Below are 24,832 nucleotides of genomic sequence, written 5' to 3' on the forward strand. Positions count from 1 at the left end.
TCGCAATAGCCCCTCAGGTTTTTATCAGAGTGTTCGCCCTAGTCTTCTCATATATCTGGATGACTGGCTGATCCTAGCAGACTCGGAGACAACCCTTCTTCGCCACCGAGATATGTTTCTCAAGTTTTATCAGGATCTGGGGGTCCTAATAAATCATGAGAAGTCATCACTGCAACCCCCCACAGAGACTGTTATACCTCGGAATGATCATACACACCGTACTAGAGAAAGTTTTCCCATCAGATGAAAGAATAAACATGCTGAAGGAAGTGGCTGCTCTCTTCCTCAGGAAAGAAGTTCTTCTGGCCTCTCGTTGGTTGAGTCTGTTAGGCCACCTAATCTCTCTCAACTGTCTTGTTCCAAACGATCGCCTCAGGATAAGATCCTTGCAGTGGCAGCTGAAGTATGTGTGGAACCAACATTTTGATCCACCAGACACCTGAGTTCCCATAAATCAGGATCAGGTAATAGATTTGAGTTGGTGGATGGTAGACAAAAACCTTCGACAAGGTCAGAATCTTCTCGTTCCCCCTCCGGATTTGATGCTTTTTGCAAATGCATCAAAAGAAGGGTGGGGGGCTCACCTGCTGCACCATGCAATCACCGACCTTTGGTCAGAATCAGAAAGGTATCAGCACATAAACCTTCTAGAGATGAGAGCAGCCTACCTGGCTCTTCATCAGTTCAAACAGTTGCTGGCAAGTCATTCTATGATCTTGATGAGCGACACCACCACAGTAGTGGCTTACGTAAACAAACAGGGCGGTACCTTTTCGCAGCCTCTATGCCATCTTGCAGTAAAGATCCTCAGATGGTCAGAAGAACATTTGGTGGCTCTATCAGCTCGCTTCACTCCCGGCAAGAGGAATATGCTCACAGACAATCTGAGCAGAGCGACTCAGATAGTAGGCTCCGAATGGTCGTTGAATCGTCAGACTGCCGACAAAGTCCTGACTTTGTGGGGTTCCCCGACTGTAGACCTGTTCGCAACATCTCTGAACACCAAGCTTCCGCTGTACTGTTCTCCATTCCCGAACGCTCAGGCTCTATGGCAAGATGCTTTCCAACAACGGTGGGACATCATCGACGTGTACACCTTTACCCTGTTTTGTCTGATGGGAAGACTGCTCAGCAAAACAAGAGCATCCAAAGATCTAATGATGACCCTCGTAGCTCTGTTGTGGCATCACGCAGAGTAGTTCCCAAACCTCCTGCAACTTCTAGTAGATCTACCAAGAGAACTCACTCCACGACCAGATCTACTCAAACAGCCACACGCGAACATCTTCCACAAGACCGTGCAGTCACTTCAACTTCATGCGTGGAGACTATCCAGTGTCTCCTCTCTCAGAAGGGCTTTACATGACATGTTGTGGAACGAATGTCCGGACACTTGTGTAGGTCCTCAGCCTTGGTCTACCAGGCAATATGGAGAGTTTTCTGTGGTTGTTGTCCTGGAAGAAATATCTCTCCCCTCGATACCACTATTCCAGTAATAGCGGAGTTTCTTGTATACCTTCAGGAGGAAAAGCTCCTTTCAGTATCAGCAGGGAAAGGCTATCACTCAACCTTAAGCCTTGCCTTCAAGCTGAAAGAAGTCGACATTTCCTCTTCGTTGGAGTTTTTTTTTTTACTTATATGGAGTTATGAGATCACTTGCCCCCAGTCAGAGATCAGGCCTCCTCCTTCGAACGTAGTTCGCATCTTGAGATCCCTAAAAGGACCTCCCTATGAACCATTACACCATGCAACTGACCAAAATCTCACTTTGAAGATCGCATTTCTGGGTGCTTTAGTCTTGGCAAAGAGAGTTAGTGAACTTCATGGCCTTTTGTATGACATTGCCCATTCAAGGGGATGATGGGAAGTGACACTCAGCTTCGTCCCTGAGTTTATTGCTAAGACTCAAAATCTGGGGGTGCTGGACCATAGATTCGGGCCCTTTCAGATGGCGAGTCTTCGTTCTGTAACCAGCGACCCAGATCAGTTGTTACTTTGCCCAGTGAGGAGTTTGAGATACTATCTTAAAGGCAGTGCAGCAACACGGCCTAGACTAACATCAGGGAGAGTAAAGATGAGGATCACAAAGAACACAGTTTCCTCCTGGATTTGCCATGTGATCAAAAGAGCCTTGGCTAATGATCCTCCTCAGGCTCGTTGACCTAGAGCCCATGAAGTCAGGGGAATCAGTACTTCCCTGGCGTTTAAACGCAACTTTTCCATGTTGCAGGTTCTCCAAGCGGGTGTGTGGAAAAGACAAACCATATTCACGGCCCATTACCTAAAAAACGTGACCCACAGGAGATTTGAAACGGTTACTATCGGTCCTGTGGGGGCTGCTCAACAAGTGGTTTAAGATACCTCAAGCTCCTTGATGAACAATTAGCAGTTGGTTGAAGGCATTAGTTACTGAGGTTAAGACTGGGATGGATGAGAAGAATGTCTGGCTTTCCTTTCTTCATCTTCCCCTCCATTGGGGTACAGCACCATGGGTCCCTCTGCAAGCTGGCTTCAGACACTGCAAGTAATTATCACTTCCCTTGTGTAGCCTAGTATAAGTTATAAAATTATTATACTGTCCACATCCCCATTGCTTCCTGTGAGGGAGCAATGAGATATGCCTTGTTGTTTTTCCTATTCATACTCAGATGTTCATACAAATAACAACCTCTATTTTATTAAATTGCACGGGCAAGGTGCCAAAGTTTTTCCTAGACCACAGTCATATACTGTACTAGGTAAAACCAGGTTAATGTCCATGCCAGATCTAGGACTTCCACCCACCTAAGAGCGAGGCATCCACATAAATAATGGAAGGTTTGTTAGTATGGGAACAAATGACAAATTTGGAGATAATTTGTATTTTTCCCTAACTAATAGAGTACAAACCCGGAGTTATTTATATAAATTGGCCTGCCATCACCTGTCCCCAAGAGGTCCTGCCTTCAATAAAAAGTGACATCTCTCACTGCTGTGAGAGTATATACAGAGGCGGCTGGGTATCCCCCCAGCCAGCCTTAGTAGGTAGGCGGGGTTGCCACCTCGCACTTAAAGTATAAGGGCTACCTCCAGCTGCCACATAAATAACTCCAGGTTTGTATTAATTAGGGAAAAACGCAAATCATCTCCGAATTTGTCATTTTTACTGTTCATTTCTACATGAAGGCTGCCTAAACGAGGTATTTAAACCCTAAGTGTAAGGGTGTTATGAGTTGCCAGATTCCTCTTATTGTTGCCAGAGTTTTAGTTAGAATGTTCCAGCTTTTTACTCTTCTTCATCTTTCCTTCTCTTCTTGGTTCTTATTGTTGCATTCTGCTTACTTGCTGTTCTTTCTTTGACCTTAGGTAACTTCGGCATTGCTATAAAGTTTCCGATGACATAAAACACAACTTACACATGAATCACAAGTAAACAAATGCATGTGCACCATACATCTTAGACTTCTTTGGAGTCACTAGCTCCAATGTTGGTCTGAGCTCTCGTAATTCCACGCATTGGTAGCCCTACTCTTAAGCATATACCAAGCCTTACAACATTATCACAACAGCAGCAGTTGACGGATGTTCATCATAGGCATCGGACAACCTGTGCACTGATAGTTTTGTTTAACTTGTGTATATTGATAATGTATTTCATAATACTGTACTTACCATGAGCTGCAAGCCAGTGAAAGACTTTTGGCATGTTCCATGACTCTGCTTGTAAATGTGCAGCCAAATGGTCAGGTAGGACCCTAGGTAAGTTCTCTATCAAACCACCTCCTGTAATATGTGCTGCAGCCTTTACAAGACCAGTCTGAATTGCAGAAAGAATAGATTTGACGTAGATTTTCGTAGGTTTCAGTAGTGCTGTTCCTGAAGATAAAAATGAAAGGTAATTTGAAAATTAGATTAAACTGTAAATTTTTGTATCAAAGTCATAAATTAACAATTTTCACTGTAACAAAGCAAACGGTTCTTTACAATTAAGAAAATTCACAAATCAATACCCCAAAGAAGTCATCTAAATGTTGATACCAAACTTTCAAAAATCATGTATATTTACATTAAAACCGTCGCTTTCATATAATGCCTGTTGATACACAGATAATGAATGGATTTTTTTTCAGATTTGGAACGATAAAAGTTGTTAAGTTTTATCGACACCACAAGCAATTTCAGATAAAAAAATACTAATACAAAGAATTTGACAATACCTAGAGTAAGATCAGCGGAAAAAGGTGCAGGATCACCATAACACAATCCATCGGCATCCACAATACGTCTCACAAGGCTGAAACCATTGCTGTGTAATCCTGATGATTCTAAGCCAAGAAGAACATCTCCAGCCTCAATAGAATCTTTTCTAGGGAGGAGATTCTGCCTTTCAACAGCACCAACAGAGAATCCAGCCAAGTCGTATTCCCCGGGGGAATACATACCTGGCATCTCTGCAGTTTCGCCTCCTGTTAATTAATTATTATTGATTATTATTAATCATTATCAATTATAAATTATCAATTATTATTATTATTATTATTATTATTATTATTATTATTATTATTATTATTATTATTATTATTATTATTATTATTATTATTATTATTATTATTATTACCTAAGCTAGAACTCTACATGGAAAAGCAGGATGCTAAAACCCAAGTGCTCCAACAGGGAAAAATATCCCAGTGAGGAAAGGAAACAAGGAAATAAATCAACTACATAAGAAGTAACGAACAATTAGAATAAAATATTTTAAGAACAGGAACACAAAATAGATCTCTCTTATATAAATTATATAAAGAAACTTATGTCAGCCTCTTCAACATAAAAATACTCGCTGCAAGTTTGAACTTTTGAAGTTTTATCACTTCAAGTAGGCCCCTGATTAGGATGATCACTCCATTGTGCAGTATCAAGCCTCATGATGGAGAAGGTATAACTATTAGAATTAATTGCATGCCAGTATTACGAACAGGATGATGTTGTCCGGGAAGATCTGAATGATCAGAATCATGAAAAATCTTATGCAACATGCATAACAAACTAATTGAATGAGTATCACGACAAAAAATACTAGGCATAGATTTTTCTTGTGAAACACAGGTAATGCATGCATCTTGCATATCTGATAACTTTTCAAAATACAAAATCAATGAAAACAAAGACAGCATAAAAAGTAACTAAATGAGCCACAGCAAACCAGGGATGCTCAGTCAACGTAAACTACCTTTGAAACTTGTTATAATTCTAAGATTTGTAAATTTATTTCTTTTTAAAGAATAATGAAAACGTACATTCATTTGATTACATTGATGTCACGAACATTGAAGACTTTCAATTGATCCCTCAGGGTAACAATAATATCAATGTACGAATGTTGGTAAGAATTACCTCAGAAAGAGGGAGTGATGCCTACATTTTGCCATTCATGGCATACTGTAAGCTAGATGTACTGAAGTTTTTTTTTTTTGCAGCTTCCATTAGGCTCTTTGTTATTTAATTTCTTACTTTTAATGTTATTCTTTTCAACTCACCTATTAGTGCACATCCAGCCAACATGCATCCATGAGCTACACCTTTCACAACTGAGGCAGCAACCCCTACATCTAAGCGTCCAGTCGCGAAGTAATCTAGGAAAAACAAAGGTTCTGCTCCATGTACTAAGATATCATTGACACACATAGCTACGAGGTCTTGTCCCACAGTAGTATGAATACCAGCTGCCTGTGCTACCTGAAATAAATCGCAAATAAAAATAAACACATTCAATTTCAGTTTCCTTATTAATGCTGTGTGTTGTAACAAAATTATAATGAAAGCAAACACAAGGTAAGGTGTTGGTAGTCTAATGTATAAAATTAAGATTATTTTCAATACATTATTACTTATGAACATGAAGAGGCAGATCAAATAGAAATAATAAAACAATGAAACATGATTCTTTTATCGTAAAATTGTTCAGATATTTACTAGGCAACATGAGATACATTGTAATAGACTGAATGGAATATGTGTATTTTTACCAAAGTATAAATCTGTTTGGCTCACAGCTAATATAAAATTGCATTACTAGTATCTCAAGTGATCAGAGTAACTGTTAAAAAGACACCTAACGTGGAAATGGGTAGGTGGTTTTAAGATCTCAAAATAACTCTGACATTGGTGTTAATAAATACAATTTTGACAACATGTATGGTATCACATGTAAAACCACATGATACCACCAAGTCTGCCAATATTTTTTATTACGGTATTAACATTAATGCCAGTTAAACCAGTTTACATCTAAATCATTGATAATATTCTTTATTAATTACCAAAAGGAAACTAAATTACAATATAACATTAAAAAATGAAACTAGAAAAACACCAAAGTTATCATTGGTAAATTAGTCAGTACTTAGTTAAAGGGTACTAGTTAATAGACAATAAAAATCATAAAGTATATCTGAAATAACTAACTGATAAAAGTATCAAGAATTCCCAATACCTTATAGTTGATAGAACATCTAACAAAATCTTACCTTCAGCTTTGTACCAACGCCATCTGTCCCAGATATCAGGAGTGGATCTTTATAGCCAGAAGCACGTACATCAAATATCCCACCAAATGACCCCAAGCCTCCCACCACACCAACACGAGAAGTAGACTTTGCGACTTCTTTAATGGCAGCAACCAACGCATCACCGGCAGCAATGTCTACACCACTGTTTTTGTAAGTCACTCCCTGGATAGACTTGGACCTAGATCAGAATTGTGATACTCTTAATATGTTGTTCCCAACATTATTTCAACTGTATTAATAATTTTAAAGAGATATGAAAATGCAAAAAAGATAATTTCCATGCCTTTATAGAATTTAAATCCAGAGGAATGTAAACAAAATGGAAATCCAGTGGAATGTCATCACATATTCAACTTTCCAGTAATTATTGGAGGTTAAGTGAAATTTTAGAACATTCCTCTCTCCAGGAGGATGGAGAGCCATTGGAGACAAAAGCCACTAAGGCAGGTGATAAGTATACGTCAAGGAGAAAAGGAGACTGAAATTCAGTAAAAGACAGGCTTGGGGTTATTCATTGCTTTCATTTATTCCTTTAATTTACTTACTGATTGTACCAAATGTATGAAAGAAATAAAATTTGACACAACTATAGGCACTAAATGTTTAAGGGCTTTACATATATATATATATATATATATATATATATATATATATATATATATATATATATATATATATATATATATATATATATATATATATATATATATAGATAGATATATATATATATATATATATATATATATATATATATATATATATATATATATATATATATCTATATCTATATATATATATATATATATATATATATATATATATATATATATATATATATACAGTGGTACCTCTACATACGAATTTAATTCGTTCCACAACCAACTTCGGATGTAGAAAATGTTCGGATGTAGAAACGAATTTTCCCATAAAAATACATGGTAATTCATTTAATTCGTTCCTCAGCCTAAAAACCCATAATAAATCCTTAATAAATGGCTACACATAACTACACATAACAATAACATAACTGCATAATATGAAAGAAACTTGTAAAAAAGATAATTATAAAGAAATAATAAATAAAAAATGTGTTTTATTGCCACTTTACCTTACAGACAGGCCAACGCAGGTGTAGGATTTGCTACGTCAGGAGGAGACGGACGATCGGCAAGAAGGTAGACATGGTGTTAACATGTTCTTAAAATAAATACTCTCTCTCTCTCTCTCTGTCTCTCTCTCTCTCTCTCTCTCTCTCTCTCTCTCTCTCTCTCTCTCTCTCTTGTTCTTCTTCACTGTTAGTGTTAGAGATGTCTATCATTTTTTTCTGAGAGAGAGAGAGAGAGAGAGAGAGAGAGAGAGAGAGAGAGAGAGAGATTAAACAAAAATGAGAGATTAAACAAAAATGTGTTGTGTATATATGATTTTTAACAGCATTAATGAGTTGAAAGACAGTTAAATGTAACTAAAAAAACAATATCTAAAATAACTAAAACAAATATTGATACAAACACACTCGTGTGCATATGCGCAAACACACACACACGCACGAGGAGACACGATCGGCGAGGAGGTAGAGATGGTGTCTGCGATAACATACCGTAACTTAGACTACAGAAATTTTAATCTAACTTAGCTTATTTATTTTTTTTTTATTTTTTTATTTCATATATTTTACATTTTTTTTTCTTTTGATTTTTTATTTTCATCACTTTCAGTGACGAGTTACGGTATGTTATCGCAGTCACCATCTCTACCTCCTCCCCGACTGTCTCTCTTACTGTGTAGCAATTTTTGCACCTGTGTGTGTGTTTGTGCATATGCACACGAGTGTGTTTGTATCAATATTTGTTTTAGTTAATAAAGGAATTCAGATTAGCTGTTATTACTTCCTTAGTTACATTTAATTGTTTTTCAACTCGTTGACGCTGTTAAAAATCATATGTATTCTAAACACATTTTTGTTTAATCTCTCTCTCTCTCTCTCGGTAAAAAAAATGATAGACGTATCTAACACTATAACAGCGAAGATGAACGAGAGACAGAGAGAGAGAGAGAGAGAGAGAGAGAGAGAGAGAGATTTTATTTAAAGAACATGTTAATGCTATGTTTAGAGAGAAACAGAAAAAGAGAGAAGTCTTATTTAAAAGAGCTTGTTAATGCTATCATGGTTTTCTTTGCTTCACTTTTTTCTTTCTTTCTGTTCATCACGCTGGCCCTTCTCACAAATGATCGTTGCCAACAATCTCTTTGTCCTTTATCCCTATCAACAAAAGGCATTCTATCTCTTCCAGGGCATTGCTAAGATGTGTTGTAATAATGGTGATCACCTTCGATGGTTATTTGCTTTAATGGCTGCCTTCAGCTTGATGATCCTCGAGATCATACGCCTATTCCCGCCATATTGTTTAGCCATACAGTATCACTCACATGCACACTGCTCTCATGTTTTTCTATAATTTCTTGCTTCAATTCTAATGAAAGAATTGCCTTCTTCCTGTACTGAAACTTAGCTTCTTAGGCACCATGATTATAGGTAAAATCAAAAAGGAAATGTGAGAAAAGGAAGAAAATAAGCACTGTTAATAACAGACCAAACAGAGGACAACCACACGATACAGACAAGAATAGAGAACTGAGCACTCGACGCTCAATGGCATAATGTTTACTTCGTGTGTCGAAATAAAATTCAGGTGTAGAGAAAAAATTTGCTCGAATTTTACTTCGGATGTTGGAAAATTCGGATGTAGATACGTTCGTGTGTAGAGGTTCCACTGTATATATATATATATATATATATATATATATATATATATATATATATATATATATATATATATATATATATATATATATATATATATATATATATATATATATATATATATAACTGATTTTGAGCGAAGCGAAAAATCTATTTTTGGGTGATATGGCCGTGTCGTCCTGATGGAAGGTTCCTAATAGTAGCTTCCTAAGGGATATTTGACTACAGTGATATTCCCAGAGAATTTACTTCTAGTCTCCAACTCCTGGCGCGTATATCCTTAAATTTCTCTCAAGGATATCGCATAATATCAGGGTACGTATTCTTGATACGTCACATAGCAATCTGCACTCGCAATAGCGTTTACGCTTCAAGGAGGAAAGTGGCAGAATTAGAAGGGGAGCCATATCAAGGTTACCCTAGTTCCCATACTATTATTGAGCATCACAACAGCGCCATATTCAAGTTGGCGGACATTCCTTGTAGCATCGAGCATGGTGCTACAAATACAGTAGTTTGGGAGGGATACTGTGAAGATCTTTTCTTTAGAAAAGAAGGGTGGGTCCATCAGGACGACATGGCAATCTCACCCAAAAATAGATCTTTCGCTTCGCTCAAAATCTGTTTTATTGGGCTCAAGCCATGTCGTCCTGATGGAAGCATACCAGAGCATTAATGTATCTGTGGATTTTCATCAGTGCCTTAACCTTGGGACAGTATTTCTATGGTCATTTGGACCATTTGAGACAAATGATGTTACTGTTATCCATCATCATCACTAATCATAAACGATGTTAGTGCTTCCTGCCCCCTACAGGGAAGAGTCATTCTAGATGGTAGAAAAGGGGCCTCAAGGTTAGCCTATATTGTATGAACAAACATAAGTATACACTGATTATACAAGCAGTCTCATAGTTTGTATAAATTGCCAAACCAATATCAGTGTCCATTATATCCATTGTTTGCAAGCATACAATGATATGAAGTATACTTACATCAGTAAGTCAAAGAACTCTGGCATCCTAAACATGCAATTGTCGGGAGAATTAGGACGCAATTGCATTCTAATAAACATTTATTTCTAATAAATGACTAAATGAATTAACAAGTAAAATGAATGTAGCATGATAATGGAATTATACATGCAACATATACAGAAATTATTTTTCTTTTTTGAAAGAGAAGAAATGATGAGTACCACTCTCAGACTGAAGAAAAGTTTATAATAAAATTTTGCTTCATAATTTCTGTACCTGTTATATTCTATCAACACTGTGTACTACATACACATGTTGCTAGTGCTATCTGTATAATTCCCCACCTGAGATTTTGAACAGAGTTAGTGTCACCATGGTAACACTCATTCAAAAGGAGGTCACACTAAAAGTGATGACCCCTTCTCTCTTTAATTGACGGTCCCAATCAATTAACTGTTCATCGCAAAATTAGACGACAGGTTTTAATACACTACCTGCAGCCACCACATAATGCTTCAGTTCATGGACCTGCTTAGCATAGTGTTTGTAGAACACTCTGGATGATTTCCATCCAGTATATGAGCGAAGCCGCTCAAAGTCCATATACTGAAAAAAAATTCAGTGATGAAGCAATTTTTCTCGGATCATGACCTGCGGGAGTACTGTCAGGATCTGCTCTGCGAATAAAGTTGGTGAGCTTCACCATCAGTTGTTTTAGGGATAAGTTTGATCCAGAGGTTTCTCCTTTAAAGAGCTGTCCTCCACTGAAGTCTGAAGTTCTACATGACATAGAGAGACATCTTCCTTCAGAGGGCAGATTCTCCAAGGACCCCACCTCTTAGTGGGTAGCTCGTTCTTAGCGAGAAAGGTTGGATCAGGAAAGAGATTCAGTTCTCCCGCTTCTATGAACTGAATGTGGCCCTCATCTCTAGATAGGGCCACTATTTCACTAACCTTTTGGTTTAGATCCTTGAGGGAACAATCTTCATTGTTCACAGATGAGGCATAATGTAGGACCTTGTCCAAAGACCATGAGATGGGCTTTGGTGGTGCTGCAGGCCTAAGCCTTGCACATGCCTTCGGAATCTTATTAAAGGTTTCATTCGCCAGATTCACTTCAAAAGGCATATAGAAGAGGTCTAGTCAAGGTTGACTTGCACGTAGTTAATAGTGTTGGCCGCCAGACCTTGATTATGAAGGTGGACAAAAAAGGACAGACAGAAGTTCATTGAAATTTCTTTCGGTCCTTTTGCTTTTACAAAAGCAACCCACTTTTTTTCAAGAAGACTCATATTTGCTTCACGTTGACTTAGACTTGTATTCTTCTAAGAATTCTATATTGCCTTCTGAGATCCCAAATCTTTTCCTAACCGTAAGGGCAAAAAATCATGAAATGAAGGGTTCGGGTTCTCTGTGATAATTTGAAGGAAATTAACTTCTGAACCTTCTGAGATAGTCCTGGGTTCAGAACTAGGGCCAGCCTCAGCTTCAGTTCCTTCACTAAAGGGAACAGATTGCTATTGGGTTACTTGGGAGCCAATAGAGCCACTCCTCCCTGGAAGGATCTCAGCATATTGAGGACCTTCAGCAGGAGATCGGTTGTGATCTCCACTAGAGGATCCTCGTATGGGGCTACATATTGAGGTAGTTTCTTGAAGACGCTCATGATGAAGAGGTTGATCTGCAGCTCAGGGACTTATTCCCATCTGGGAGAGAATAGGTCTGCGTCTGGGGACCATTCTAACTCTATCGGCTTGAGCCCGAGTAGAGTATCCACAATCACATTGTGGATCGATTGACCATGAACTGTTGACAGGTGTCATCCCTTTAGGAAAGGGATGTTTAACGTCACCTAGACTGTATGAGACGTTCTCTAGCATTGTCGATTCTGACGTCTCATTATCGCTTCGGTGTCCCAGATCAGCCTTAGGAGATCTGATCTGCGTGGAGAAAGTTTCCCCACCCATGACATGACCAACATGGTCTTGGGACTTTTGGCCTTTGACCCCTGCTAGGGAAGCGATTAAGGAAGGACCGATATTGATCTTTTTAGATCTCTTCGAGCGTTTGATGCGTATCTTCTCCAGACTCTTAACGCATATTTCAGCTGTGCTCTTAGCACTGGGTCTGTCACTATTGCGAACTGGAGAGAGTTCAGAACTCCTCCCTGTTAGCGTCTTGGAATACTGACTGATTACCAGTCTCTCTTGACCGACCCTGCGATCTCCTTTTACATTCCCAAGTGAAAGGAGAGTTGGTGTGACGACAGGTTTCAATGGTTTTTCAATCATTGAAGCCTTTGAGCTGGAGAGAATCGAGACTTCTTGAAGCTTATTTTGCATCCCCGATGTTCCGGGAACCGAATCACTTCCTTGGATGCTCATAAACCAGCTATTACGGGTGCTGCCCACCCCAGCCTTTTGTGCAGGTACATTGTTGCCTGAACCATTTTTAGGCTTGGTTTTTGCGTGACTGTGTCAGCTAATCCCGTGAAGATACTTAGGATGTGTCTAGTCCGACAAGTATCTTTCCTAGGATCTACATTATCCTCTGTAACTTGAATCCTAGGTAGGAGGAGAAGGGGTGACTGACTGGAAGTTGCCAATAGACATCTTTCAGTTCTGACAAGATTGCGAACACCCCTTTTTGAAACAGGGTCCTTATGTTCAAAAGGATTAACATTCTGAATTTGCTGTTTTATTTGAACTTGTTGAGTGGCGACAAGTCAAGAATGACTCTGAGTTTTCTTGAGTCCTTCTCGTGAACATCAAACAGCCTTCCCTGGAATTCGATGGAGTATACTTTCCTTACCACCTGTATGCTCCAGAGCTCTAAGGTATACTCTTCCAGGAGGGTTTTGGAGTGTAGGAAGAGTTGAGGAGATGATGGTGGAGGCATGTCTATCTACCATCTTAGTCCCATCTTGATTAGGCCTTGGACCCAAGGATCGAAGGTCCAGTAATCCTGAAGGAACCTCCCTCCTACCAGAAGCGTCTCTTTGCTTCGTCTGATCAGTAGGTTTACATATTCGACCGCTTGCCTGTGGCACCACGGTCACTGCAACTGTGGGATGTTGTTGAACAGCCTGAAGGATATTTCCAGACTTTTCCGTCTTCCTTTTAGTTTGGGAACCCACAACCGTGGAAGACTTTCTCTTTGAAAAGATGCCCCACTTTTGGAGAAGTCCTATGTTCTCCATGGTGGCCTTCTTAATCACCTTTCTAACTACCTCGTTTGCAAAGAGGTCTCTACCCCAGGTGTTGGAAGATATAAACTTCTGGTTTCATGTTTCACTATTGCAGCAGCGAACACAAACTCCCTACAGGCTCTCCTAGCCTTCATAAAGGCATAAAGGTCTTTTACTAAGGTGGCCATATGCATTTTGGCCAAGACCATGAGCATGTCTGGGGTACTTTGGTGGGTTGAACACAACTCTATGCAGTTTTGTAGTGATAGGGAGGCTGCAAGTCTCTCCTTTGTCTCTTGTTCGTTATACAAAAGAAACTCAGATAGTTTAGGGAGATTCTCACTAAACTGTCGACTGGCGACATTCGCGTCTAGTCTTCCTACTGAAAAGGTTAAGTGGACTTCCTTCCAATTTTTCTCCTGCCTGGGAAAGGCTAGTGACAGAGGCTTGCACTCCTCGAGTGCAGGACATGGTTTACCTGCCTCCACTGCCTTGGCAACAGATTTAAATGCCTTCCACGTAAAGGGGAATGATATTGAAGCAGGAGCAAGAAAGGAAGTGTGTCTGTTACCTAGTGTGAATACTTTCGACACCGAGTAACCTGCCTTTCTCAGGCTACTTAACAAGATAGCCTGTGCCTTATCATGGTCGAGAATCATGACCTCCTTCAATTCCGTTTCTTTTTTTGACGTTGGTTCATGTCTCAGTCGAATGAAACAATTAGGGAAAGCATCAAAGCTTGTCCAAAACTGGATTTTGTCCAAAGGAACAGCACCCATCTTCTCGGAGATGTAGAGTTTGCCGTTTAAAATCGGCATAAGCTCCACAAACCTCCAGGGATTGGTTTTGGAGCATGTCGGAAGGTCTTGGTCTCTAGGTCGTTTGAATGACCCTTGGGGAGTGACAAGGTGAGCTTCACAGAGCTCTATCTTGCATTTCGCTTCCTCCTTTTTGTCTTGTTTGCGAAAGTTTTCTATTAGATCTTTCATTTGGGCCCATAATTGGTCCATTCCATCTAACAGAGGGGTAGGGGGTGAAGATGTCGATGTTAATGGCTCTAGAGCCGGGACAGACGGAAACAATTCCGACACGACATTATCCCCCTCTTCCCGTGGGGGCTTCCTGCCCTCCGTTCCAAAGGCTATCTGGCCGCCGGGAGGTGTGAATCGTGCCTGGGGCACCACTATTTCCTTACTTGCTTTCGGGAATAGTAGGTTACGCATCCTATCATTAGGTAGGTATGGTCCCGGAGAGATTTTCTGGAAGCCTCTCACCCAGTTGCGTAGTTTGTTACGAGCTGCATCCCTAGACTCTATTGACTTGGGATTCTCGAAACCCTCGGACATTAAGGTCCGACATACATTGCAAACTTGCGTGTTCCAATAATATAGGGATTCAGAAATAATATTGCTGGAGGCATGAAACCTGCATGTATTATGACCCTAAAAACACTTACTCTTGATATTGCAGAAGACTGTAACACATGTCATCTGGGGTTCCTCCTGTAAAGAAAGGAAAGAAAGCAGAATGAGTATACAATTGATTACCTCACTGATAGGCAATATGTAAAAGTCATGTTTTAACTAAAATAGCTTAGGATAGTAAGCTAGAAAGGGATAGTGGGAGACATATATTTGTGAATCCCCTGCAAGCAAATGCTGTTACCTCCCCTCAGTATTAACTATAAGGAAATTCCTCTATCAAGGGAACTCCAACGAAAGGGATCTAACCCCTAGGGGTAGAGAAGTGTACAAATCACTGCCCCTTTTTATTCTTAACTCTGTGGGGGTAAGGATGACTGATTCTAATCAGAGTATTGAAGGAATTCTATTCTTTCAATATAGGAACATTCCCAGCAGAAGCCCGCAAAAGAGTACCCATGTTAGAAACTAACTACTGTATAATTATACTATAATTTTCTGTTTGCAGTATGTACTATATTGCAAATTACTGGCTACTGTATAATTATATATAATGTAGTTCAGCCAGTGTGTTGCTGTTGTGGCAAGCATCTGATGGCACGGTCCAGTCGACATGACGCCGACTGGACTAGGAAATATAAAAGACATATATTTGTGTATCCTACCCAGCCCGTTTGCTGTGACCTCCCTTAAAATATTAAATCCCGGAGTTTCCTGAACAGGGAGACTCAAGGATAAGGATTCTACCCTTTTAGGGTTAGAAGTGTAATACCACCAGCCCTTTATAATATTTAATATCATAGGGTAATATGAAAACTGATTTCTAATCAGAATATTGAAGAAATTCTATTCTTTCAATATAGGATTGGTCTCAGCAAACACCCGGGCAAGGATACCCAAGATATATTGGAAAATAACTACTAGTATAATACATACAATAGTTTTTCTATCTGCAGTATATCCTATACGGCAAATATACTGACTACCTGTATAAACATAGCTAGTCCCTGCCAGCAGGGAGAGAGAGAGACAGCATGGAGTGAAGGTTGCCTTATTACTGTGTCTGTATACAGTAATTAATGATTTAAAAGTCTAATTTACTGCCTTTCTCCAGAAAGAAGGTTCAAATGGAAGGGAAGAATGTAACATTCAGGCTTCCATCCAGCCACAAGTACCAACGCCGGCAAGGTCCATCCGGCACGTAGCTGGCAGGGTAGCCTCAGGCAGCACTAGTACAGTCGGTGTACTGCCGGCTGAGTCAGCACCTATCTGTGCCGGTCTCACCCCGGCAACAGAACTTGTGGCCAGCAGTCCAAGGGAGGCCTGAAGAATCTTGTGATAGAAGGGACTTCCCACCCACAGCCATCATGGCTGCCGGCAGTCGCCAGCCGCCGGCAGCAGCCGTCATGGCTGCCGACAGATGACATGGATACCAGCAGCTTGCATAGCCGCCAGCAGCCGTCATAGCTGCCGACAGTTTGTAAAACACTTGTTCGCCGGCAGCCAACATGGCCGCCGGCAGTTGTCATGGCTGCCGGTAGCTGGCATAGCCGCAGGCAGCCGGACAACAGCTGCAGAGAAGGAGTCTGGCCGGCCCCTGCAACCCACCGGCAACGGTGAGGTTGCAAGATGACAGTTCAAAGAAAAACAATGGCTCGGCCATTATAAAAGAACAGAGGGGGAGGGAAAAGGGTCCTGTATGAGGTGTGGAAGGAGCCGGCAAGGTTGCCGGTTCTACACACCCTTAAGAAACTCTGTTTCAGTATCGGCACCATCCTAAGTGGCAGGAGAATCTTTTATTCTCCAACCTAGGGTCTGCCAATACAGTTAAGGGGACGGCAGCAGTGCCGCCTCCTCTCAACCAGGGAGAAAGAGAGTTCCAGTGCCGTCTCCATCCTAGCCCTCAGAAGAATAACTACTCTTCAGCCTAGGGTCTGTGAGCACAGGACTAGTCTACTAGGCCACAGGGAGAAGGTGGCGGCATCATACAACCACTTCAGGTGCGGCCTAGGGAGGGCTAACCTCCTATGTCGGCAACCTAGCCGGCAGGGGAATGACTATTCACCATGCCGGCCGACTGTTGGCACAAGACTAAATACTCTGAGGTTCTGACCGAATACCAAAACCTGCCATCTCCGGTTAAGGGACGAGACAGAAAACCCTAGGCTAGTCATGCCTGAATGAAAACTCGAGGCACGACCCACTAGGGTTGTAGCCTAAGGCTACACTCAGAGGGAAGAGAGATTACCCTTAAATCTCTACTAGAGACGAGTATCGGGTATATAATAATTCTAGGAGATATCAATCTCCGATGAATTGATAAACCAATACACGAGGGTAACCAGGGGAATGACGAAAGTATACTATGTCGTCTAGGTTAGGATACCTAGGCAAGATGAGAACTCGGCTACCTAAATCAAAGAAACTCTTGACATATACGATCGATATAGAAAAAGGAAAATTATGCATATAAATATCTTCACAAGTATAAATAGCCTAAATAGCTTTCATAATTAAATTATTCATGCAATTTTAACCAGGAATGTCGTTCTACTAACTAAATAACACATGCCTAATGAACGACAGCGCCCAAGGCGCCTCTGGTAACAGGCCTAGCTCCTAATCACAATAAATTACTCTAATTTCAATTTGAAACAGGAGCTAAATTACACACATAGTAAAGAATCAATACTCAACTTTCCAGAGGCGAAAGAAGCTGGAGATTGCATAATAGTCATTAAAATCGATCGAAAATGTAAGATCAACAGGGAACACCACCGTGCTAAATCGCTACAGAATCAGGAATGTCCTCCATCTTGGATATGGCGGTGTTGTGATACTCAATAGTATTATGGGAACTAGGGTAACCTTGAGACGGCTCCCCTTCTAATTATGCTACTTTTCCCCTCGAAACATAAACGCTATTCGGGATAAAGATTGATAAGTGGCGTGTCAAGAATACATCCCCTGATATTATGCGATATCCTTGAGAGAAAATTAAGGATATTTGCGCCAGGAGTTAGAACTCTGGAGACCTAAAGGTAAATTCTCTGGGAATATCACTGTAGTCAAATATCCCTTATGAAGCTACTCTTAGGAACCTTCCATCAGGACGACATGGCTTGAGCCCAAATATATATATATATATATATATATATATATATATATATATATATATATATATATATATATATATATATATATATATATATATATATATATATATATATATATATAAAACTTATATTATCTGTAATTAACTTATTGATAGTGACGAATGCATGAAAGAAATAAAATTTGACACAACTACAGGTACCAAATGTTTAAGGGGTCAGGCTTGTGTATTGTATTTGCCTTAAAATATCCATAATTTACTTATTGTTGACAATGAATGCATAAAAAAAAATAAAATTTGACACAACTAAAGGCTCTAAAAGTTTAAGGGGCAAGGATTATGTATACATTTGCTTTAAATTATCCATAATTACTTATCTGATGGCAACGAATGTATGAAAGAAAACGGATTTTGAGCAAAGTGAAAAATCTATTTTTGGGTGAGATAGCCATTTCATCCTGATGGAAGGGTTCCTTTAGGTAGCCTTCTAAGGGATATTTGCTACAGTGATACTCCCAGAGAAATAAACCGAAGGTCTCCAGGATTCCATCTCCTGGCGCGAGTATTCAATTAAGGATATTGCATAATATCAATGGACGTATTTTTAGATACGATACATAGCAATCTTCACCCCGAATAGATTTAACTCTTTGATGTAAGGGGGAAGAGTGGCGAAAGAAGTGAGTGCCAATCTAGGTACCCGGTGGACCTCCTTCCCTATTACTACAACGACGCCATTCCTTTTCTTGTCATTAAGCAGATATGGCCGCAGATAGAGTAATTTTGGGAGGGGTCAGCAAAAGGGTGGGTCCATCAGGACGACATGTAACTCTCACCCAAAAATAGATTTTTCGCTTTGATCAAAATCCGTTTTTGGGGCTCAGGCCGTGTCGTCCTGATGGAAGCATACTAGAGAATTAACTTGAAATTACTATAGCTGTGGGTTTGTGTATGTGCCTTCTACCTTGAATGGATTTCCTTATCTGGTCTGCTAGACCTGTATGTGAAATTCCAGTTGACTGTCATTTCCACTAAGCCTGGAACTGGTTTAGTGCTTCCTGCCCCTGGCAAAGAAAAGGAAAGTGTCGACATCGACAATAAGGATTCAAGGTTTGAATTTGCGAAGGAAAGGAAGGTAAAACTTTAGAGATTACATTTCACTTACCTTGGAAATCTGTATCCTGATTTTAAGTTCTTGGCCCTTCTAGGGCTTAATTAAAACTTAGCATGTTTTATTTGTCAGTAACTGAGATAGCAGTAATAAGACGCAAATACGTTTAGTACTTTTACTTTGCAACTAGATTATCAAATGTAGTTACAATAGAGTATGAATCTGATCCAGCATTAAAACACATCAGGGTCCATATTTTCTCGTAGAAAAAATACGTAATTTCATTATCGGAATAATCCCACTCAATGGAGATGTGAAACGTTCACTCGGCACTGGTGTTACGTGTAGTAGGTTGGCCTGGGCACCAACAGCCCTTTGAGATACTACCGCTAGAGAGTTATGGGGGTCCTTTGACTGGCCAGACAGTAGTACAGAGGACCCTTCTCTCTGGTTACGGTTCTTTCCCTTTGCCTACACAGGCACCGAATAGTCTGGCCTATTCTTTACAGATTCTCCTCTGTCCTCATACACCTGACAACAATGAGATTGCCAAATAATTCTTCTTAATCCAAGGGGTTAACTACTGTACTGTAATTGTTCAGTGGCTACTTTCCTCTTGGTAAGGGTAGAAGAGACTCTTCAGCTATGGTAAGCAGCTCTTCTAGGAGAAGGACACTCCAAAATCAAACCATTGTTCTCTATTCTTGGGTAGTGCCATAGCCTCTGTACCAGGGTCTTCCACTGTCTTGGGTTAGAGTTCTCTTGCTTGAGGTTACACTCGGGCACACTTCTATCTAGTTTCTCTTCCTCTTGTTTTGTTAAAGTTTTTATAGTTTTTATAGCAAATATTTATTTTAATGTTGTTACTATACTTGAAATATTTAATTTTTCTTTATTTCCTTTCCTCACTGGGCTATTTTCTCTGTTGGGGCCCCTGGGCTTATAGCATCCTCCTTTTCAAACTAGGGTTGTAGTTTAGCATTTAATAATAATAATAATATTGGTCAGATATGCACCTATATGGACCAGTGTTAATCATCGTTGTGATTTGTACTAGAAGGTAAATGTACCCATGCATCCGATGCACTGTAAAGTCCCAAAACAGTTCACTATTCATTGCAGCACTAGACGACGGGTCTTATAACACTACCCACTGCCACCACAAAATGTTTTATTTGCTTTGTTTAGTGTTTGTAGAAGACCCTGATTGATCTCCAGCCAGTGTATGAGCGGAGTCTTTCAAAGTCCATATGTTGAAAGAAGTTCAACGAATAAGCAACTTTCCTCGGATCGTGACCTGCGGGTGTACTGTCAGGATACGCTCTGCGAATAAAGTAGGTGAGGTTCGCTCTCAGTTGTCTTAGGGATAGGTTTGATCCCGAGGTTTTGCCTCTGAAGAGCTGTCCTCCCTTGAAGTCTGAAGTTGTTCGAAGATAGACCTTAAGATACTCTACTGGGCACAGAGAGGCATCTTCCTTCAGTGGGCAGATTCTCCAAGGACCCCACCTCTTAGTGGGTAGCTCATTCTTGGCAAGAAAGGCAGGATCAGGAAAGAGGTTCAGTTCTCCTGTGTCTAGGAACTGAATATGGCCTTCGTTTCTAGATAAGGCCACTATTTCACTAATGCTAGCCCCTGATGCTGTTACAAACAGAAAAGTGACTTTCTGTATTAGATCCTTAAGAGCACAATTCTCATTGTTTAGGTTCAAAGCATAGTGCAAGACTTTGTCCAAAGACCACGTGATGGGCTTTGGTGGGGTTGCTGGCTTGAATCTAGCGCATGATTTTGGGATCTTATTAAAGATTTCACTTGAGAGGTCCACTCCAAAGACTTACAGAAGTGGTCTAGCCAGAGCCGACATACACGAGGTAATCGTAGTAGAAGCCAGGCCTTGTTTGTGTAGGAATATGAAGAATGCAAGACAGAAATCTATCGATATTTCTGTTGCTTTCCTTGTTTTTACAAAGGAAACCTATTTCTTCCATGCCGATTCATATTGTCTCCTAGTCGAACTTGACTTATACTCTTCGATGAAGTCAACTTTATCCTTCGAGATTCCAAACTTTTTGTTCGCCGCTAGGGCGAGAAAGTCATGAGATATAGGTTGTTGGTTCTCAAGCATGAAGCGTAGACAGTCGACTTCTGGACCAGTTGTGATAATACTGGGTCCGGCAGAGGAAATAGCTTCAGTTTGAGCTCTGGAACTAGAGGGAACCAATTGCTTTTGGGCCACTTGGGGGCCACTACTGCTGCTGTCCCTCTGAAGGATCTTAGCTTGTCGAGGATTCTTAGCAGGAGATTGGTTGGTGGAAACAGGTAAATGTGATTCCACCTGTTCCAGTCTAGGGACATGGTGTCCATCCCCTCTGCTTGAGGGTCCCCGTAAGGGGCTGCATAACGAGGTAGTTTCTTGTTGTCGCTCGTTGCGAAGAGGTTGAGCTGCAGTTCCGGGACTTTTTCCGAGATGAAGGAGAATGAGTCTGCGTCTAGGGACCATTCTGTCTCTATAGGCTTTCGCCTGGATAGAGCGTCCGCCGTCACATTGTAGAACCCTTGAAGGTGAACTGCTGATAAATGCCATCTTCTCTTCCTTGCCAGGTAGAAGATAGCTACATCACATGATTGATGTGAGGTGATCTCGAGCCTTGTCGATTTAGACATTTTACTATCACTTTGTTGTCCAGGACCAGTCTGATGTGGACTGCTCTGTGAGGGGATAGTTTCTTCAACGTTAGGAAGACTGCCAGAGCCTCCAAGATGTTGATGTGAAAGGTTTTGAACTGGTGCGACCAATTCCCTTGCACTTTCCTTTCTTGCGAATGGCCTCCCCATCCTTCCAGGGAGGCGTCCGTGTGTATCACCACTGATGGTTGTGGTGGTTGCAAGGAAATTGTCCGTGCTAGGCTCTTGGCTGTTGACCACAGCCTTAATAGCGTGCACAAACGGGTCGGGGTGAACCTTGGTTGATTTCTTCGAGCATTTGATGCGTATCTTCTCCATACTCCTGACGCATCCTTTAACTGTGCTTTTAGCACTGGGTCTGTCACTGCTGCAAACTGGAGAGAGCCCAATACTCTTTCCTGTTGGCATCTTGAAATCCTCGTTTTGGATTAGTCTCTTGACAGCTCCTGCTATCTCTCTCCTCTTCTTTAATAGATTGGAGAGGTGGTGTGACTGTAAGTTCCAATGGATTCCTAACCATTGAAACTTCTGAGCTGGAGAAAGGCAAGACTTCTTGTGATTGATCTTGAAGCCCAGGTGTTCCAAAAACTAGACCACCTTTCCGGCCGCTTGCAGACTAGTCATCTTGGATGCTGCCCACACCAGCTAATTGTCCAGGTATGCTACTACTTGAACTCCCTCGGAGCATAGTTGCAGGACGATTGTATCCGCTAGCTTTGTGAATATCCTTGGGGATATGTTTAGCCCAAAGGGCATGGCTGTGAAGACAAATTTTGACTTCTGTAGTCTGAATCCTAGGTAGGAGGAGAGGTGCCGACTGACTGGTAGGTGCCAGTAAGCATCTGCCAGGTCTATTGAGACTGTGTGCACCCCTTTTGGTAGAAGGGTCCTTATGTGTTGCAAGGTAAGCATCCGGAACCTGTTGTTCTTGATGAACTTGTTGAGTGGAGACAAGTCTAGAATGACTCTGAGTTTGTCCGAGTCTTTCTTGGAAACATAGAACAGCCTTTCCTAGAATTTGATGGACTTAGCTTTTCTTATTACCTTCTTGTTCAAGAGTTCTGAGGTATATTCTTCCAACAAGGAGGTGGAGTGTTGGAAGAATTCTGGAAAAAGGGGTGGAATTTTGTTCCATTTCCAACTGAGATTAGGGTGTGGGCCCAGGGATCGAAGGTCCAACGATCCCGAAAGTGGAAGAGTTTGCCTCCTACCTGAAACCTCTCATTGCTTAGAGATTCCTGAAGAATTCATTTCCTTGACCGCATCCTCCTCTACCCCTTGAAGGGTTTTCGGAGGAGCCTCTTTTTGGGCATATACCTTTGTAGGGCCGAAAGGTGTTCATGTACCTCTCAAAACCTGGGTTGAAGACAGGTGACTGGGCCACCAGCTGCTGAAGGACCATCTGGAAGGTGGTTTGCGGCTGGACTACCATTTGAGGCACCGTGGCCGTGGTCACGGCCGGAAGTTGTGCAGTTCTACGTGGTCTCTTTGCCTTTCTGTTCTTAGGCTGAGGACCACTGTCTGAGGAAGATATCCTTTTAGAAGACATGCCCCACTTTTGGAAAAGGTTCCTATTCTCCGTGGCGGCTTTGGCAATGACTTTTTGGATCACATCTTGTGGGAAAAGGTCTTTGCCTCAGATGCATGATGAGATCAGCTTTCTGAGTTCGTGTTTCACCGTTGCTGCGGCAAACACATGCTCTGTACAGCTCCTCCTTGACCTGTCAAAGGTATATAAGTCCTTCACAAGGGCACCCATGAGGGACTTGGCTAAGACCATGTACATATCTGGGGCATTAGTTAGGTCTGCACACATTTCCAATCAGTTCTGATGAGACAAGGAGGCGGCAAGTCTTTCTTTTGTCTCCTGTTCCCTTCTCAAAAGATGACCTAGGAACTTTGAAAGGTTCTCATTGAACTGCTGGCCTGCTATCTCCGGATCCAACTTCGAGACGGAGAAGGTTAGATGTACGTCTTTCCACTTCTCCTCGCAGGTGGGCATAGCTAGAGATAATGGTTTGCATTCCTCTAGAATTGGGTAGGGTTTGCCCTCTTCGACTGCTTTTATGACATAGTCGAAGGCTTTCACCGAAAAGGGGAAAGCTCTAGAGGAAGCAGCAATGAAGGTTGGGTGCTTCTTGCTCAATACTGAGACTTTGGAGTTGGTATATCCAGCTCCTTTCAGGGTCTTGGTCAGGATGGCTTGTGCCTTGTCATGTTCAAAGACAATGACTTCCTTCGGTACCGTCTCCTCGCGGGATGCAGGTTCATCTCGCAGTCTCATGTAGCAATCTGGGTACGCTGAAAAGCTGGGCCAGAATTCGAGATCTTCCAGGGGTTTGGCCCCCAACTTCTTGGAGATGTAAAGCTTCCCATTCATTATGGGAATGTGCTCCGTATACCTCCAGGGATTGGTTTCGGAGCAGTGAGGGAGGTCAGATGCTTTAAGGGGCTTAGCAGAGCCCCTGGAAGCGCCAGGGCGTTTCCCTTCTTGTACCTCTCTCTTCGTATGCTTGAGATCTTGCTTCATCTCTCCTTGTTCCTTCCGGAACACTGCCAACATCTGCTGGATCAATGCTAGGAGCACCTCGCTCCTGTCAACATGTGTAGTTAGTTGGGGAGTTGGCGCTGAAGAAGTTGACGGAACAGGTTGATACGCTGTCAGGGTGAACTGGGGGTCCTCAATCACCGTCGAAACGGATCCTTCTTCCTCCGTTAGTGGTTGAACCTCGTCTTCTTCAGGGCCTTCTTGCAGTAGGTCCTTTTCGGTGTCAGTGGACACCTTCGACAACCGTTCTTGGTGGATGTCCATGCCTTCAAGTGCCTTATTGATGTCTGCGTCCATTTTCAGTTGAATGAAGGGAGGCTGGACCTGTTCCTAGGGCACTATCACACTGGATTGAGTCCTAGGGATTAGAAGGCACCTAAGAGATTCGTTAGGTAGGTAAGGTCCCGGAGAGTTCTTCTGGAACCCTCTTACCCACCTACGAAGGGTTTCCCTTGCTGTATCCCTTGCCTCCGTGGTGACA

The 24,832-nt window shown here is 41.3% G+C and overlaps 1 protein-coding gene across 2 annotated transcripts in view; it reads right to left on the minus strand.

The window, feature by feature from the left end:
* Gart (trifunctional purine biosynthetic protein adenosine-3 Gart) overlaps positions 1 to 24,832 on the minus strand; it is a 154,220-nt gene that overhangs the window by 27,710 nt on the left and 101,678 nt on the right. For both annotated transcript variants that reach the window (XM_068393637.1, XM_068393636.1), the window contains exons 10-13: positions 6,507 to 6,726; positions 5,517 to 5,715; positions 4,197 to 4,445; positions 3,652 to 3,855 (exon numbers count right to left, since the gene is read on the minus strand). In XM_068393637.1, the coding sequence (XP_068249738.1) occupies positions 3,652 to 3,855; positions 4,197 to 4,445; positions 5,517 to 5,715; positions 6,507 to 6,726 (872 nt within the window). The remainder of the gene's footprint in view (positions 1 to 3,651; positions 3,856 to 4,196; positions 4,446 to 5,516; positions 5,716 to 6,506; positions 6,727 to 24,832) is intronic.

The sequence above is a fragment of the Palaemon carinicauda genome, chromosome 19, assembly GCF_036898095.1.
Source record: "Palaemon carinicauda isolate YSFRI2023 chromosome 19, ASM3689809v2, whole genome shotgun sequence".
In the NCBI taxonomy this organism is placed as follows: domain Eukaryota; kingdom Metazoa; phylum Arthropoda; class Malacostraca; order Decapoda; family Palaemonidae; genus Palaemon; species Palaemon carinicauda.